Here is a 19,899-nt window from a genome sequence, read left to right as displayed (position 1 = left end):
ACAACTTGAAATAACAATGCCAATCATTAATATGATTATCTCCTAGGTTAGCTAAGGGGGGTGGTCCCCAATGAAAAGTTAAGTTAAAAGATGTGAGTTTCTAGGAGAGTGTTATAGTGAAAATGGATTACTTTTAAGGATTTATGGGCAAATATGAAGTGAACAACTTGAAATAACAATGCCAATCATTAATATGATTAAAAGCCATAAAACCAGTGCCTTATAAGGAATTTGCTCAACAATTTAAAGATATATTTGCTCAAAGTAAAATGCAATGCTCTCAAAAGAGAAAACAAAGTAACCTTGAAATGTAAATAGGAATTGTTAGCACAAGATATGTAAGATACAAAATGCTTTTGAGATAATCAACTTTATAAATCAAAACATGTGAAATATATCTTGCCAAAACCCAAAAATTAGTAATTAACTTGGAAATGTAAAAGAAAGAAAGTGCTAAATCAAGACATCAATATGCAATTAGACTTGAAACATGAAAATAAAACACTTATTTGAAATGATTGCAATACTTGCTTTTGGAATAGACTTTGCATATGAAAACTCAAACCATCAAGAGACAAGCAAAGTAAATGTAATAGAAAGTGCTCTTGGTTAATTTTATTAATTAGTTCTACAACAAGATTACAATTTGACTCTTCAATCCTCAGACCTCACCTTCGCCTAGTGATATGGATCTCACAGTGAGGAGTCAATAGAAGAGTAGAGGATCCTTAAGATGTCTACTTCAACCAACTTATGTTGGAGGTAAAATTTTAATGAGGCTTGGGGCCTTCCTACACTAAAATGCCTAGATGAAATGCAAGTTGTGTTAATTCCTCAAATTAAAATAATGATACATGCAAATGCTTCAAAGAGATTGATTTGCAGTGCTTGAAAATGAAATAGTGTTCAACATAAGTTGCAATTATAACTTCAATTGGAGGAATGAAATTAGCTTACAAGTGTTGCATGTGTTTCATCAATGAATTAAAATGATACAAGTAATTTGCTTGAAAGTAAAATTTGTTTCAAATAGACAATGACAATAAATTGCTCCAATATTCAAGATAATAATGTAGCATAAAATTGAAGCATGTATTCAACTTCTCATGAAACAATTTACGAAGGTAAATGGAAACGAATCAAAGTTTGTTAAGAATATAAAATGCTTGCATGTAAAGGGTGAATTGCCCAAAGTAAAGTGTAGGCTTGTAGCTTCAAGCAACAATGAGATAAATAATGCAAAACTCAAATGAAATTGTAACAAACTTTAACTTAATGAAATGTGATAGTGAGGTTGTGTTAATTCCCAATTAAAGCATGCATGTAAGCGAATGAAGTATGAAAGCTTAAACCATGCAAATGTCAATCCACCCAAGAAAAGCCTCTCTCTAAATGGGGAGATAGGATACCATGGGAGAAATCCCAAGGTCCCACAAGCAAGTTAGATCTTTTATTAATATTACAATGAGAAGAGGGCCCTTTAAAGTTCTCAACTATAATTCAAGGAGATTCCTCACAATAATTGCTTGAAACTTGGACATTGGACCTCCTTTCTTGAGAAGGTAGTGACAAGATTTCACAAAACTTATGCAAGAGAAACAAGGTGTGAGTTTTCTCCAAATGCCCATGGCTTAAAGAGGAAAATGGGCAACCCTCTAGTGAACTCGACTTGGCCAAAATAAGCCTCAAAAGGGCTCATGACATCCTTGGAAATCAAACTCCCAACACTTGCCAAAGGTCCTGCAAACACTTGTTAGATGTTGCGGGAACTTGATTTTCAAAATCTGCCACACAAGAGTTAGTAAACAATCCAAACAATGGCTACAAAATAAGTTAAGTATTAATGGGAAAACCAGCAAGATAAAATGTATATGTACAATTATAATTTACAAAAGGCTGAGCTAAAGAATGAGAGTAAACTCTCGTCTTTGCTTAGCCATCTTCAAGCTCTTAGATAGCAAATGAGAGAAATGAAGTACAATTTTTTTTAAAAGAGATTTAAATTTAGAAGTTCTTGGCTTGTGTACAAGCTATGCGTCGAAATCCCTGCAAAACCACTTTGTAAGATAAGACTATGAAGGTTCAAAGAACAAATGAGAGCTCCTTTAAGAATGTATCAAGAGTGGGTTGGTCTCTCCAAAGACTTCCCCTCACGCTTGATTCTGTAATCCCAACAAAATGTTCCCTCTACAAAACTTCAATCAAGAATTAGTCCCATATAGATTTAGCAATAAACAATGATAAGAAACTCTAGAGATTTATTTAAAACCAACTAGAGTATTTTATACCTAGAGCATACTTCTAAATCAAATGTCAATGCAAGATAGCTTTACATTAACAAATCTGCAAGAGCATATGGAAGCAAATTAGATCAAAGCATGAGTAAAAGGAATTATACCAATGCTCAACAATTCATCACATTCGAAAAGGAGGAACACCTCATGAATGAAACCCCAAAGTCTTTATTGATATTTCTGAAAGTGTACAAGGCAACAACGCTTCCGCAAGCACAATAGCTAGTAACAATATTATACAATGTGAGAGCCCATGGCTCTATTATATAGAGAATTGGGAGCAAATCCCAATAAAGAATGACAATGACAAATGGCATTGGAGCCAATCCCAATGTAGAAGTGATTAAACAAGTGGCATGAGGTGACAATCCCAAAGAGAAATTCGAATTTGTTGAATGGAGCTCCAATGTTAAGTGTAAAAATCAAATTCTGGCAAGTGGACATCATTTTTTTCTTCCCTTATGTGCCAAATTCGAATTAATGGTGGAATGACAAGTGTATATGGGTGGTAACCCATGTGGGGACAATCTCCCACAAAAATCTCCACCAAATATTCTCCCAAATCCTCCCAAATGTGCATTAACTTCACAAATTCGAATTTCCAAGCAGCGTTTTCATTTAATGCAAGAAATTCGATTTTATTTGAGCACATGTCCTTTCCTTGATTTTAAGATTCCACATCACCTTGAGACTTCACTTTAACTCCTCCATAATTTTCCACCTCATTTCCACAACATTTAGCATGTGTGGATATTTATTTTTCTCCATTTATTTAATTTATGGCTTAATTAATCGCCAGATTTTCCACTAAATTTAAGAAAAGTGGGTTTTGAGGGTCCAAAACACATTATTAACTCTTCAAAGTGTGTCATAGTAGAAAGTTGAGGGTGAGAGGTGTAATTTTGATTACTCATACCCCATACAACTTCTCTAGACTACACTTATTACAATTTAAATACAATTTTATTTGCAATTTTTGACCTGCGAGAAATCTAAAAAATAAAAAAATGACTACCTAGACTTAACCAAATTCCACGAAATTTTTTGTGTGATATAGTATGGTAATATACATCGACTTTAGACACTAAGATGTATCAAGGGCTCAACCTTCAAACCGTCACCCCGGTTTTGGGGTAAAATGTGAATGAAAAAACCTAGAAAGTTATTTGCATCTCAAAAAGAAGGGATAATTAACCAGACAAAAAAACACTCCAAGGTGTACTCATTTGTTGATCGAGTCCCAACATCCTAGGGCTGTTACAGACTCAAAACTCATCATTACTAGTATCACTTATTACAATTCCTCGTAGGGTGTGGAATTTGGGTACAAAAAAGATGATGAGAACATAGAAGTAGAGTTTAAAAACTCTGTTGATTGACGATATCTGATGGTACAAGTGTCCTCTGGATCATCCTTGGGCATGGAGTCTTCATGTAATCATTAGGTGCCACTCCAGTGGTCAACAGATCCTAAGAACAAGAAGAACAACAAAAGGAAAGAGAGAAGTGAACCTCACATTGTAGAAGATGAAGAAGTTGAGAAGAGACCAAAGATTGAAGACCATAAGGACCTATATTATTGAAGGATTTGGCTATTACTAGGTTTGCAAGTGGTTTGTTTTCATTTTTATTAGAAGATGGCAGTGAGAGTAGCAGTTACAATTCATCTGTAGAAGAGTCTTGGGATTTGCAAATTATGGTATTATGGAAAAAAGCATATAACATTGGAAGAAATGGAGTCTATATAGGCAATTGGAGCCAATGATCTTATCATCTAGCAAGCAACAATAGAAGAATTTGGGCCATCAAGCATCTTACAATTACCGTAGCAATTACAATTTTAACATGAAGATTTAGAAGTAGCCGCATAGCAAGTAAAACTACAAGATTCTCAATAGAAGCAGAGCTATCCCTGAATCAAGGTCATTATGCAGTAGTATAGAAGTTTCAAAGTTTAACACTTGAATGAAAGAATTAAAAGTATGTAGTAGAAGTTCCATTCTACTAGAAGAACATGGAAGCAACATTGAAGCTATCTAGAAGTATGAAAGTAATCTAGAAGCAGCATGGAAGAAGAAACCTCATCATTCATGGACATCATCCTCAAAGAAGGTCAAAGTAGCAGTTCGTTCATAAAGAAGTCAATTAAATGACAACATGAAAAGAAGAAGTATGTCTATCTTAGAAAAGGTTCTACATTAGACATCTAGAAAAAGGAATCATATCTTTAGAGACAGTTGAAGGAAAAATATGATGCATGAAACACAGATGGGCGGAAAGTCAATGGCATAACATAATTCTCTCATAGAAAGTTGGAAGGAAAGCCAAGACTCTCCTTGATGGTTGATTGAAAATTCTATGACAACATCACTAGCCTTGGTTTAGTAGCTGAACACATCATTGGCAGAACTTGTATATGAAGGAAGTATTGTTGACCTTAGAGGAAGCTAGCAACAAAAATTGACAAGAAATATTCTACATCTTGACTAGAGGTCACTCTGATTGATTTGGCAACTATGATAATGATATTCATAATGTTTTGGATATGGCATGACTTCCATGAAGAATATACAGAAGTGTGTACTCTATAGAAGCAGGAAAGGCAACGAATTGGTACAAGAAGTCATGAGACGATTTGTTGATCACTTGATGATATGATGGATTCAATATTGATTCAGAAGAAGTTCACCCACCTTAGTTGGAAAGAGGGAGCTATGATTAGCTCTACATTGATTGGTTTGACAAGTGTTATTGCTAATAAAAGATACCATTGGTGATTATTGGAAGTTGATATATTTCCTTGAAAAAGCATGAAAGTAGAACCCGATCATGAAGAAAGAATATGTGAAGGCTTGTGTGATCAACGATGAAGAAGTTTTAGTCCATAAAGCTTGTTTGATGAACTACTTGTTGACATGTTGAATTGAAAGCTAAATGAAGATTGTCAGAGAACCGAGAAGGTGTGCATGCTTGTGAATTGTTTTTATGGATTGAAAGTGAAAGTGAAAGAGTAGCAGTAGCCTTTTAGTGTTTCTATTGAAATTTTTTGTCCATGTTTAAATCAACAATTGACCATGGGATGTGGGCATTAAACTTGATGAGAAAAACAAATTGAAACCAGGGTGGGCTACAAGACACAAATTTTCTACACCCCCAAATTTTAGGAAAATTCAGGGGGTATGTAGGGACATTGGGTCCCTAGCATAGGGGTCCCCATCTTTAAGATTATAAAGTATAAAAATGATAATGATAAAATTCCAATAATAGCAATTCATCTGATGCAAATTCATTATGTGCATTCCTTTTCTATCCCTTTACGTTAAAATTTTAATATTACTATTAATTACCAAATTCCTAGACTCGTCAAAGCTCTAACGCTTTTTTCTATTTTCATGGGTTGATAGACAATATATTTGGGGGTAGCTCTCAGGCATCCACCTTTTGGGGGAGGGGGGTTGCTCAAATGCTCCCCTTTTGAGGAAACATCTTCCCCACAGAAGGGAAACATTTCCCCATGCATTTTCCTAAGTTTCCCCCAAAGGGGGCATGGGCAAACATTTCCCCAGGCATCCCCTAGTCCCCGGAGCATGGGCAATGTGGGAAGCGCTCCCCAACCTAGGGGACGCATCCACATGGAACACTGGGAAGATATAATTTTTGAACATTTGCTATTTGTTGTTCCTTATCTGTTCAGATGTTTTAGCTGTTATAAGTATCATGATACACATGCATGTTCAGAGTCCAGATTTATTCTTAGAAGATTCTGTGAACACCCATTTGTAGTAGGAATACATCAGAGTATTTAGTTAATAATTCTATATGTACCTACAACATTACAGATGTGTTCTTGTAATCAAGAATATTTATATGCATTGCCCCTTTGTGCATTAAAGTTTGTGTGTGTGTTTTTTCATTTTTCAGCTCAATTTATAGTAGGAATACATGGGGAGTACTTAGTTTATAATTTTGTATGTACATATGGCATATACAGGTGTGTCTATCTAATCAACAATATTTGTAGATATTGCCCCTTTCTACATTAAAGTGTTTTCCTCATTTTTTAGCCACTCGTTAGATTTTGTTATTATTTCTATACTATATTAGGAATACATGCGGAGTACGTAGTTTATAATTCTATATGTACATATGGCATCTACAGACATGTCTATCTAATCGGCAATATTTGTAGATATTGCCCCTTTCTACGTTAAAGTGTTTTCTTGATTTTTTAGCCACTCTTTAGAGTTTGTTGTGTTCTTCCTTAACAACCAACTTCATCCCCAATAGAACTTGAGATCCTTTCCTCTGTTTGGCATTGAGGCTTTATTGGACTTGCATCTTCTTTTATATCTTCATTTGGCTAGATATTTATTGCTAGCATTCATTTAGCTTTTATCTAAACATTTAGTTCTTTATCCATTTGCTGCATTGATCTAGGAGTTACTTTTACATTCTCACATTCAATTTACACTGGGTGTATCTTTTAAGTCCCATTGACCTACTTTTGTAGTCATTTGTTGGACATTGATAAAATTATCTTAATGTTACAATGTTCATTTTCATTTTTAGAAGCTTTTCAACTTGTCTTATTTCATCTTTTATCACAGTTCTTCCTTTCTATTCTCCTTTCCTCTCTTTGATTTTTTTGGTCTCTTCTGCTTCTCTCCTGTTACGAATAAATAATTCATAATGTAATAATAATATAATAATTAATTAATTGATTAGTAATTAACATTAATAAAATTAATTATGTAAGTGAAAGGTCAAAAGGCATGACCAATCAACCATCGTGACTAGTCAATGCCTATTTAAGCACACCGTCTGAGGGGATGTAACTCACCATTTAGTTTTAATAAAAAATACAATTACTTATTACACTTACACTCAGAATCTACGCATAATTAGTTGCAGATTGACATTTCTGTCTTTAACAGTGGTATCAGAGCCATATCGATCTTTGGACGTTAAGAGCTGCATAGTCTGTACCATTCTTTGTTCACTACCTTACCATTCCTGTCCTGCTACGTTCCATGCCATCCTACTGTGACTACACCCTATTCTCTGACGTGACTTCCATGCGTATTCTTGACCACTGTGCCGCATTTGACCTATATCCCGTGTTCCACTACTATCGTGTTTCCTTGCCATGTCGTGTGAGCTTGTTCCTGCCGCGAGATAATTTTTCCATCGAACTGTGGCCGACACACCCGCATAGCTACTGTGCTTGTCACCTGTTGTTTTCTAGTGCCTCAATCGACACGACTGTTGTTTGGTTCCGCTAATCAACGTGCTCACCTCCCTTCAAGACATTATCAAACCAATTGTACATTATCAAACCTTGTATCTGACTGTTGTGACCCCTCACTATCGTGCCAATTGAACCATGATGATTCCTGGCTAAATTTCTTGGTCACTCTGTTTGCTGTCGACAATAAAATTTCCATTGCCTCGCGTTCTTTTATTCCTGCCGTCAGACAGTCTGCTACCTGTGCTTTTTGTTCGCTCTCCCTACTGCACCTTCCATTCGCTTCGATCACCATTGGTTCTATTGTCTATCACCTGTGCCAGCCGCGTGCATACGTTGCACCCTTCCCACCAGTTGCCAATCCTGACCAAACTATATTGTTGCGCGTCAATCAAGCATACCATTTGTCAAATGTTTGATTGGTCAACCCGTGGTCAACCTCTGGAAGCGTCTCCTGGTTGGGTATTGTATAGTTCATTTAATTAAACTATAAGAGTTATATAATGGGGCTATATATAAAATATTCATATATATATTATTCAAAAAAAAATTTCTTCCACCAAGAAAAAAAGGAACAAAATGGGGAGTAATAACGACGATAGCAATTCCAAGAAATTCCAAGAGGAACTTGACAAGATGCGTCAACGTCTCGATAATGTCGAAAAGAAGCAAGAAGAATTCGGAAAAGACCAAGATAGGATAATTATTACTCAAGACAAAATGGCAAACGATATCAAAAAAATAGAGAATGTTGAGAAAATGCTGAGCCAACTAATGGGAGTCAATCCATCTTTTAATCCCTTAATCACACAAGAATCATCACAAAGTCCCAAGACTCCAGAAGGTGAAGTTTTTCCAAGTCATGAATTTCCGTCGATGCACGAAGTCCCACAAATACTGCATATACAGTTCCGAGGAAGTCAATACTATACAAAGTTTCCCGAAAGAGACTACCAAAAAATTAAAAGGGAATTACCTAAGTACGATGGTAAGGACCATAGGGGCGCCATTGTGTGGGTAAATAAAATGGAGGCCATTTTTGGAGCAAACCCACCAATAGGTGAGCAAGAGAAGATCATGACTGCATCCAACAACTTGGAAGTTGAAGCATACGATTGGTTCCTATGGTGGTCCAACAGATGTGAGGCTTGTTCGTTCGTTTGGAAATTTTTTGTGGATGCCCTGCTCAAAAGGTTCCATGATGAAGAAGAAGACGACGTTTATGAAAAATTCGTTCACCTCAAACAAAAAGGTCTGTAAGTGAATACACCCATGAGTGGGAAGTATTCGCTGTAAGACAAAGGGGGTTATCCGACGAAGAACTACAAAAAATGTACAAGTGTGGACTTAAGGAGTATATTCGAGCAGAATTAAAGTTGTACAAGCCCAAAACTATTGAAGAAGGCAGACATGCAACAATAATTATTGAGAGAAAGCATAAGTTCAAAATGTCACCATTCAAGGAAGAGGAAGGCCAACAACAACACTTAGAAAAAAAATGAAACAAACAAATGTAGGTATTGTGGAGACAAATGGACTTCAGGACACCGATGCCTTATCAAGAAGCTATATACTTATGAATTCGAGAAGGAATCAGACACTTAAAGTAATGAATTAAAAAAAGATAAAAAAGAATAATAATTGTCGCAAATGTGGAGAAAACTAGATGCCAGGACATAAATGTGAAGACACATCCCTGCGCTACTATAAAATAGTAGATGGGAAGCAAGTTGAAGTACAAGAACATGATGAAGAAATCGCTGTCACACACAGTGAAGATTCAGATTCCGAGGAACTGTCATTAGCTGCAATTTCATGTGACTGGAAAAACCATGATGAAAATAGCAACTCTCCCAAAGATCAAGAACAACACGCAACTGCGAAATACGTTCCACCACTTCTTCAAAGGAAGAGAAACCAATCTACAAGGAGGAGCATTAAGCTTATTACACCATCAACAAACATGAGGAGGAGATTATGCCCTAAAACCCTAAAGCTCAAAGGACCCATGAGAGGCAAAAATGTCAATATACTTGTAGATTTTGGTAGTACTCAATTGTATAAACATTGATCTCGCTAAACAACTTTATCTTTGTATGCCCAATCAAGGACCTGACCATGTCTGTCTTTACTAGGCAAAAGTTTAAGAAAATAGGAGAATGCCATAATGCTTCAATCCAAATACAAGAACTAGAGCTACAAAAAGATCTATTTGCCCTACCACTCAAAGAAATAGATCTAGTTCTAGGTGCAGAATGGTTAATACAACTAGGAAGCTATACTAAAAAGTAAAAACCTTGAAGAACAATTCATGGAGTTTAACTGGCGAGGACACCATTATGAATTATATGGTGTTAACTCTACCAACTTCAAGGAGGGTACAAATACTCATGAAGATTTCACCAATCAAAGCAAAGATGTCGCTCCATAGCAACATGTTCAATTAGAGGAACCCCTTCTGGTTATGCTTTGAGGACAAAGCATCTCTAAAGGGGGTGGCAATGTTATGAATAAATAATTCATAATATAATAATTAATTAATTGATTAGTAATTAACATTAATAAAATTAATTATGTAAGTGAAAGGTCAAAAGGCATGACCAATCAACCCTCATGACCAATCAATGCCTATTTAGGCACACCGTCTGAGGGGATGTAACTCACCATTCAGTTTTTAATAAAAAATACAATTACTTATTACACCTACACTCAGAATCTACACATAATTACTTGCAGATTGATGTTTCTATCTTTAACATCTCCCTTCAACTTTCAACTCTTCCTTGTTGTCAACTTCCTTTGCCATAAACACATTTTTACTATCCTCCTCGACTTTCCAAATTTTATTTCTTACAATTCTAATAATGAATGATCTTTTTCTCACTCCATGGAACAAATAATCTTTCTCCAGTATGTTAGGGAATATTATGGTCATAGATGACAAACAAGATTCATGATGTTTTACTAGTTCTATGCATGATAAAGTGATGGTAGCTGGTTTCATGTTGGCTAGTCTTTTCTAATACAACCTTTTCTTTTTCAAGGTTTCAAGGCAGCAAAACATATGGTATTTGCCGGAGTTTACCCAGCTGATGGATCAGATTTCGATGATCTGAACAATGCGATTGAAAAACTGACTTGCAACGATGCTAGTGTTTTAGTCGCAAGGGAGAGCAGTGGAGCACTTGGCTTGGGGTTCAGGTATATCATCCTCCATAGATTTTTGTTTTGTTTTGTTTTTTTTTTGTCCTAGTTTTCTGTAATATATCGCTTCTTGTTAATGGTCATTAATGGTCTCAACTCTCTATAGTTTATCTTCTCACTGTTGATTTCTTTCGTACAAAGAGGATGATAAGTAGACAAAGTTTTAAGGTCAGTATTCTATATAATGTTATAAATGATGGGGAAAGTGAAGGAGTCAATTTTAATCTATGTTTTATACAGATGTGGTTTCTTAGGACTGCTTCACATGGATGTATTTCTTCAGCGTCTTGAACAAGTAGGGTTCTTAAATCCCTTTGCTGTTTCTTTTTTCTAGTGTTTTGCTGCAATGGAATTCATAACCAGATGTGATAGTTCATCTAATTAGGTTCACTCTATTTTAGGCATTCCAATTTTCATTGGTAACTCTTAGGCAACATAATTCCTTATCATCGTTTATGCATTTGAATATGATTACAAATATTTATTATGAGCTGATCTGATGAATTTGAATATGTAACAGAGAAGCATTCAAATTTGATGCATCTGGATGTACATTATTAAATTTCAAATATCAGTCAATGAATTTTTACAAATTGATTGATTGTTTTGAAGCTGTGATCTAATTGTTGGTTTGGCATTGGGCACAATTGCTCTTCTAACAGAGGGCATAGCTTCAGCTATTGTTATACAACTTCTGCATGGATTTTGTTTTTCTTCCAAGGGGAAAAAACCGTAATTTTATTCAACTTTTTAAGAAAATCAACAAAATTACATTTTGTAGATGCTAACCACATTCAGTAACAGCAGCCTCTCGGCTTGTGTGCATAGGAAAAAATTTAAGAACTGAAAAAAATAACAGAAACCTGTGATTGTTTTTTGTTTTTTGTTCTATGTTGTTCATAGACCCTAGAGATTGGAGATCGGTGACCACGACCTCCACAAAATATTCGTACCAGGCACATCCACCTGAAGATATCAGTTCCTGCTGGCTCAACCACAGAGCCTAACCCCGAGAGTGTCGTGAAAATTGAACCCGTGACCTCTCAATAGAAAAGATGCTTTAACATGTATTCGACCAATTGAGCTAACCCTTGGGGCTAGAAACTTGTGGAGTTAAGTGTGATAGTAATCACTTGACTTATTTTTGTGCCTTTCTCTTTTTCGACCTTCAGCTATCTCCCTTAGTTGGGGTCGACTGGAATCATTGCTAAATTGCTTCTGGTTATCTTCAGTGGGAGTTCTTTGTCCAAATCTGAACCTTCTGAAACATGAACTCTTCCCATCCTCTTTGTGTGCCACTTTTTTCTGTTGTTCTGGTTTATGGATAGCTTCTGTTTCTGTACCATTTTGCTTATGGGTTGTGTTATCGCTTAAAGTGTATGCCTGAGGCGCAATGCTCAGAACATGGGTTGTCACTCTAATCCCTATTCACTCCGTTTAGACTTTCTCCTAGCTAAGTTAAGGGGGGTAGTCCTTAAGGGTAGATGAAAGGGGAAAACTTGTTGGAACAAGAAGTTCTAGGAGACTTTAAGGGCAAGGCAAATTATTATTAGAGTAACTTGGTTGTTAATTAGAGCAAACATGAGAAATTATGAGCAATGTTTGTTCAGATAAGTGCAATTATGTAATGTTCCTAACTAGGAAATTCAGTGATAAACAAAGCAAACAGACAAACCAACATCCAAAAATGAGATGCAATCACTAAACACCCATGAAAACACTGGAAATAAAGAACTTCTGAGCCATTTTATTAAATCATCATGGGGCAAATACAACAGTGAATGGAATGGTGCTCTTGGGCTTGTCTCCAAGGACAAACGTGACAAAACCTAGGTGAGCAAATGATGATCTGAGGGCTGCCCAAATGTTGCTCTAGAAGTGATCCACGCTGCCCAGAAACTGCGCTGTCTATTGGAAAGGATGTGCTGAAACCCCTGCTTCCCTTGCTCAGAAAATTATGAAACTTCAGCTCCCAGATCCTCAACCAAAACCCAGGAAGGGTTTGGCCTAGTTTAGATCCCTGAAAATCGACCCCCAAGGAGCACGTCCTCCTCCTCAAGCTGGCAAACTTGGCCTATCTAAAATGTGCTGGGAAAGCTCTCCAAATCTGCCCCAAATCATTGAGATGCTATCCCTTATGAATTTCCACCTTTCTCCAATTTGGTCCCAGCGTTGTAGCTCTCTCCCTCAATACCCACGTGAACCCAGTCTGGACCTCTGCGCAGTCCTCCAAGGCCGGCTTTCGAACTGCTCAAATACAACACCCACCTGCTCCAAAACTCCTCCCAAAAGCTGGTCTCCTGATGTACTTCAACTCTCCAAGTTTCTTTGGCAAGTGCTGCCTAGATGAACCTCTTATCACAACTGTGTGTTCCCCTCTCTGCGTAGCCAAAAAATATGCTTTGCTGGTCTGTGCGTTGAGTGTAATGGCCACAATTCTTCCTCGGTGCTCCTCAAGGTAATCTAAAAATGCCTTCCTAGGGTGGCACTCGTAGTCCCCCGAAGGTAAGGTTGAATCTCCCGCTTGAGAGACTCATGGCTAAATAGCCAGTTGACTCGGCTAAGCAGCTCGAGCAAACATACAAGTGAGTTCGATGTGCAAGTATGAATGAATGCTCAATTGAGGAGCTCTTCCTCCTTATAACTTCGTGGGCCTCCTTTTCCCCCATGTGGGCCCCTCCACAAGTCATACGATTTCCCCTCCAAGGCAATTCGAATTGCCCAAGTGCCCAATGCATTTTCCCACGTGGGTGGCCCCCACCTTCCACTAGCAATTTAATCCAGCCTTCATTTCTCCTAAGTCCCTAAGTCAAAATTGCTTGGGTTCTTTACTTATCAAAATTTTATACAAAAATTGTGGAGAGATCAAAACCTGTTACAAATCCATTTGGGAAGGGACATGACAAATTAAGATCAATCAGGCATATACAAGATACAAGTTTGATGAACCCGTGCCTTAATCAATGCTCAAATGTAAAATAAAAGTACTTGCAAATATATAGGTACTCAAGTTACAATAACAACAATGCTGCAAGAAATGTTAGAAATGACACAATATCAAATATGAGCAGAAAAAAATAACTTGCACAACAGAAATAACTTGTACTTTCAAGAAAATGCTCAAGATAAAAATGACAATGTAAATAGACAATGAGCAATATAATCAAAGATGAGTATAGTACTATAGGTCAATGACACAATATAACAAGGAAGATATAATGCCCACAATGATAGTTATGTCAGAAGAGATGAAACGTTAGAAAGATGGAATGCAAAACTAAACTAGGTGGAATGCAAGATCTTGGTTACTTTTAGTTAAATGCCTAATCTAGATGAATCCTTCTTCTCAATTGTTTTGAAGTTAGTCACAAACACAAGTTGTAGAGAGAAGGTCCGGGGAAGAAAGCTAGGGCTTTATTAATGATACCTCTCCTTGCTTCTAACTACCCAAGAGCCTTCGACATTGTAGGGATTGTGGCCCTGACAACTGCAAGGTCACCTGTGTTAATCGTGGATGAGGGTTTAACTTCTCAAATTAGATGAAGAAAGTGGCCCTAAGAATTTCTATACAACCAAGTTTATGCTTGGAGGTTAATTTTAAGGATGCACAACTAGATTTAAAATGCAAGATGCAATGCTTCAACGATATCAATGTTCCAACAAAGAAATGCTAATCCACAAGATATTAATGATCACTTAGAACAATGTTTAGCTTGTACAATGATCAATGGAACAATGATAACTCAATGAAGCAATTAAAGATGCAATTAGATTTAGAGTAATGTCTCAAATGCCTTAGATTAACAATGTTCTTCAAGATTTTCTTTACTTATTAGACAATTGAACAAGTAGAGAAATATAGAGAAACTTATAATTATTAGATGGAAAATGAGATTGCTAACAATGATTTTGAGAGATTACTTAAAAATCTTTAAATGTAAATGAAGCAAGACAATAAGTATCTCAGTGCACTTAACCAAGTAAATTAGATATGCAAGTTAAGAGATGTGATTAGAAGAATTAGATTTTAGGATGCAATGCAATGGAGTTAGAATGAAAGTGCAAAAGAGCAAGTTAGTAAGCAAAAGTGAGTTAGTATGTTAGTAGATTCAAATAAGGAGAAAAGGATCCTTTGGAATGAAATTCCAAGCTCCCCTAAAAAAGTTTTTTTATTAATGAAATCACAATGGGGAAGCCCTTCTAGACAAATGAGAAGGACTCTTCTCCAGGGAACTTCGTAGTAAGAGATAATAGATTTTCAAAACAAAAAGGTCTCCTCAATAAACAAAATGATCCACTTGGGGTGGTTCAGAGAAGTTTCAAAAATTAGACTTCCAGTGCTCTCTATCTCCCAACAAGTGATAGCAGGATGGTGGTAGTGAGGACACTGTTGAAATTCTAAGTATTACCCATTAGAAATTTTATTTGTATTCTCTGGTTTATTTCACCTACTTGTTTAATTACTAACAAGTTATTTAACCATATAAACACTGAAATAAACACAATATAGTCTCAACCATCTACAGATCAACAACTGAAAGAAATAGACAAACACACAAGGGACACCGTTATTTTTGGACAATCGTCCCCGGAAAAACCCAACTTGGGAAAACCAGTGCAGTAGTTCTGAGGGTTTTATTATTAAGCAACTTTTCTTGAGTACACTGGGTGCTAAACTAGCTCACTCGGCAGAGATAAATAATCTGGCAGTAATACCTCTCTTCGGAAGCAGATATTCTGAAAGTCTGCCCCACGAAATCCTCTCCAGCACAATCTGAAGCACTGCGTCAGCCTGAAACCCTCTGCATTAGCCCTCTGAGGCTCTGCATAGCCTCTCTGGCCCTTTGCGTCACTTCTGCAGTCTCTGCGTGGGTGACGTAGGCCCTTCTAGCCTTTACACAGTCACTGCTGGCCTCTGCGTGGCTCCTTCTCACTCTGCGTCTGCCTTTGCGCCGGTCTTCCAACACTATCTCTACCTCTCTGCCTTGTACTCACTGCCCCTCGCTGCAACTCTGATCACTGGTTCGATTTCTCTTAGCAAACCTCGCTCTAGAAAATCGAACTGACTGATCACTCTAGTGTCTCTCCAATTGACCCTCAAGCCTCCTCTTATACTTTTTCTGTTGAGTCTTCAACGACCGAGATTACATCTCTAATCACTGGCTAAGATTAGATTTGGCTTGATCCATGTCCTTTAGAACCTTTTAACCCAGTTTTATTTTAATACCCATTAATATTTTTATTTTCCTTAGTTTAAACTTAGGAACCCATTAAAAATATTAATTATTTTAATATCTCCTTCACCGGGTAGAATTTCACCAAACCATTTCTGGGTTTTGGAGATCTCATGTGCTTTAGCCTATCCACCAATTTTCATGGCTAGAGCACATCCGATGCTACCCCAAATCAACAAACACTGCTAATTTTCTTTGATGTAGTGGCTCCCAAGTTTGTCGAGTCTTAGTGACAATCCCTTGAAATATCTGAACTTCAAACCTAGAAAATGAGTGAAGGATCTCTGCAAATCAGTGAAGGTCTAGAAATATAAGATCAACTCCCAATAATGACCTGCACAATCAGATAGTTCAAGCAATAATGTTGTAGTGAAGGATAAGTACAAAATATTGAAATGTGAGCAAAGAGATGTTAGGTACAAGGTGTCAAAATACTACAACCTACGAGATGCCAAACCAAGGCTACCACAAGATTATCAGATCCATTATCTAGGAATGAAGCACTTCAAGACTGCTCGATGAAATAATAATAAGAGCAAAGTCAACTGCTTTTGTTACTGTGCTTATTAGAAGTTCTTCACTTATGATACATCAATTAGACACCAGTGAATGCTACAGAATGCAAGTTAGAAACCAGATCTTAAAACTCCACAGCCAAAGAATGCTATGTTAACCTATGGTAATAAGATCTGCAAAAGAGAGTGTGTTGACCCTCAATTAAATAGGCAATACACAGGCCCAAAAAAGACTTGCAGATTGGTTTAGAATGGTCTTGAAAAACACTTTAGACGTTTGAGAATAGGCCTGCACAATAGCGAGAGTTAGGTTGACAGAGATAATGTGCTAGAAAGGAGTGCGGATCCCCTTCAACGAAATTGTAGAAGGGAGGTGAAGTTGAAATTTTAGTTTTGGGACTCAGACCATTTATCAAACCTCCATGAAACAGACGCTATCCCTGTAAAAAAAGTGTTAGCCACAAATGAGAATAACCCTATATCCAAGCAATTTTAGACTTCAGGATTTCAGTTTTCTGTTTAGATCTTCCCTGTGGCTTCTTGGAAAGGTGAACAGAAAAATATTTTAGCCCTTGAAAACATGTTTATGCCCAAAACTTATGGAGAAAAGCCTGTAAAATTGAGAGGAGTAAGCAATAAAATTTTGGATGCAGGCTTACAACCCCAAAGGCTTGCGGCTGATAGGAAAAGGTTGAGAAAATGCTAGTGGCCAGTGGGGAAAGGCCTCAAAATTAAATATAAGCCGCAATACAGGATGCCAAACCCTCTATGATCCCAAAAACAATTTCTCCAAGCTTGCGGCTGGCCCAAGGATGCCCTCTAAAGAAGAAATGACCCTCCTATGGCTTGCAGCTGCCAAAGAAAGGCTAGATGGACTGCAAAATTTCTCAACCCTGGTACCCTGCAAACAAAAGGATTTCTGTACGCTCGGCAAAATAATTATGGAATCACAGGTATTTATAAACTTTTTCCATTGTCTATATTCGTTAAGTTTTTCAATAATGCCTCAAAAGATTTTCTTTTTTAAATAATAAATCTTTCAATTGACGCTTAATAAAAAAGAAAGAGGTTTCATATAATTTTTCTCCTTTTTGATGGATGGGAAAAAAATTAAAAATAAAATAAAAATTAAATTTATTTACAAAACAATTTATTTACGTATATATAAGTAAAAGCTCTTAAGAAGCATATAAATTCATTGAAGGCTCTTTGATAAAATTAAGTAAATAAATAAATGTTTTTTCTCAAGCCCAGATCTAGAATCCCCTGCAAATAAAAAAAATCACTAGATAATTCTTTTAGGGAATATAAAGTGGGCTCTTTCACTTCAATGCTCAAGAGTGGGATAGTTTAGCCAAAAACATCCCCTTACGCACGCTTGAGATCTCATTCAATCAAATGATTTTGTACATAATTTAAAAAATTTCGTTAGATCCACATGAGACAAGAAAAATACAATGGAAGGAAATTCTAGTAACTTAACCAAAAGATACTAGCCACGTCCAATCCTATAGCTTTCTTCAGATCCAATCACCAGTGCAAGATAGCTATACACTAATGATTCTATAAAAGCACATAGACCAAACGAATATAAGCACAAGTAGAAATTAAAAGGTCAATGAAACAATATTACCATATTGATGAAGAAACACCACAATAGTAACCCCAAAGACTTTTTGCTTTATTACCAAAATATAGAGCTTCAAGAGCTGATAGCCAGAGTACAAAGATCCAAAGATCAAAGATGTTACAATGAGGAGCCTTAGGTTCAATTAATAGAAAAATAGAGAGATCTAGATCCCCCTGAAAGTGGAAAACTGCTAGGTCCAAGAAGTTGCACAATTTTGACTTGATCTTGGAGAGTAACAACTGCTAGATGCTTGATCCATGCCAACATTAAATCATGTCCTTTGATTTTGATGAAGAAATTCGAATTCCATAATAATTCCCTTTCTTCCAGGTCGAAAAATTATTATTTTGACCTTTTTTCCTCAAAAAATTGTTTTTGACTTAATCACGTTGGTCCATAAGTTCAATTTTTTCTTAAAAAAATGATTTTTCCCTTAATGGTGGACCTTGAAAATTTGACTCCTTATAGACCCACGAATTTTCTTCAACCAATTGGACCTAAAAATTAATTTTCTTGAAAAAATAATTCTTTTCTAGCCCCAAAGAATTTCTTGTGGTTTTTTTTGCTTTGGAATTGAGTTTGTCAATTTAATCCTTCCTGGGGAATGACGACCTTTTCTAAAAATTCGTTTTTCCACTTGGAGAGAATTTTATTTTCTCTCAATTTTAATTTTTTGACCATTTTCTAGCTAATTTTTTGCCGTTTTTGCTAGAAAACCAAAAATAAAAATAATTTGAGGGGATAGACATAATTTCAACCCTCAAAAAGTGTCTAAACACAAAGTTGAGGTGTAGAGGTTCTAATTATGAGTACTCTACCCCCTTCAACTTTTACAATCATTTGATTTTACAATTTACATCCAAATTATTAAATTTCCTAACCAATTGGAAATTTAATAATTAAAAATAGACACTTAGACTCAACCAAATTCTGCAAGACTCAAGACATGATCTAGTATGATGAAAATACATAGACTCGATACACTAGGACTTACTTAAGACATCACCACCGAGCCCCACCCTAGCTTTGGGGTATATTTGGGAGAAAAACTCTATTAATTATTGTGTTTAGAAACACAAAATAATTAACGAGGTTAAAAAACTCCCTAGGATGAAACTTGTTAGCAAAAATTCTTAAGCTTACCTAGGTGTTTTACATGGATTTATAGACATACTAGAATCATTTTTACAATGGCCCATTGGGCTGCAGAATTTGGAGTTACAACTTTGATAAATTGATGAATGATGATGATGAATTTTGGATATCTGATTGCTCGAACATGATGGAATTCCTTTGAAAAAATGTGTACTGCTATAGGGTAGTTGACACAGAGTGGTCAACACTTGGCTCCACGCGGGGACACATTGCTTCATTGAAGGAACATGAGGATCCAGAATCTGCACCCAAGCAACACACAAGCCTCTATTAGTAGCGGCCATTCAAATATAAGCCAAAAAATCATCATATAACATTAAGTACATGAAATAAAAGCTCTGTAATAGAAATTATTCTACTAACATGAAATGTAGATCTAATCTAAGGACAAAAATGAAACTTAATCTATTAAACATAATGTTGAAATGAAAACTATTCTAACAACAGAAATAACAAGGAGTAGGGTTAGAAATACAATACAGAGGATGCCCTATGGCATCAGATGTCATCTTTTAAGAACAACTTGAGCATTTGGTCATTTGCAGGTAAGTCAAGTGGTTCACCATCCAATGTGCTCAAGTGAAATGAATTTGGTCCAACAATGCCTCTGATAATGTAAGGA

The 19,899-nt window shown here is 36.3% G+C and overlaps 1 protein-coding gene across 1 annotated transcript in view; it reads left to right on the top strand.

The window, feature by feature from the left end:
* Positions 1–19,899, top strand: part of LOC149182120 (Small GTP-binding protein) — a 188,200-nt gene that overhangs the window by 73,909 nt on the left and 94,392 nt on the right. The window contains exons 3-4 of the mRNA XM_089416765.1: positions 10,584–10,740; positions 10,984–11,038. Coding sequence (XP_089272891.1) covers positions 10,584–10,740; positions 10,984–11,038 — 212 coding nt within the window. The remainder of the gene's footprint in view (positions 1–10,583; positions 10,741–10,983; positions 11,039–19,899) is intronic.

This window comes from Pinus tabuliformis, chromosome 3_2 (genome assembly GCF_031772625.1).
Source record: "Pinus tabuliformis cultivar Carrire ecotype Pingquan chromosome 3_2, CPIR1, whole genome shotgun sequence".
In the NCBI taxonomy this organism is placed as follows: Eukaryota; Viridiplantae; Streptophyta; class Pinopsida; order Pinales; family Pinaceae; genus Pinus; species Pinus tabuliformis.
This window is presented reverse-complemented; position numbering and strand designations above follow the sequence as displayed.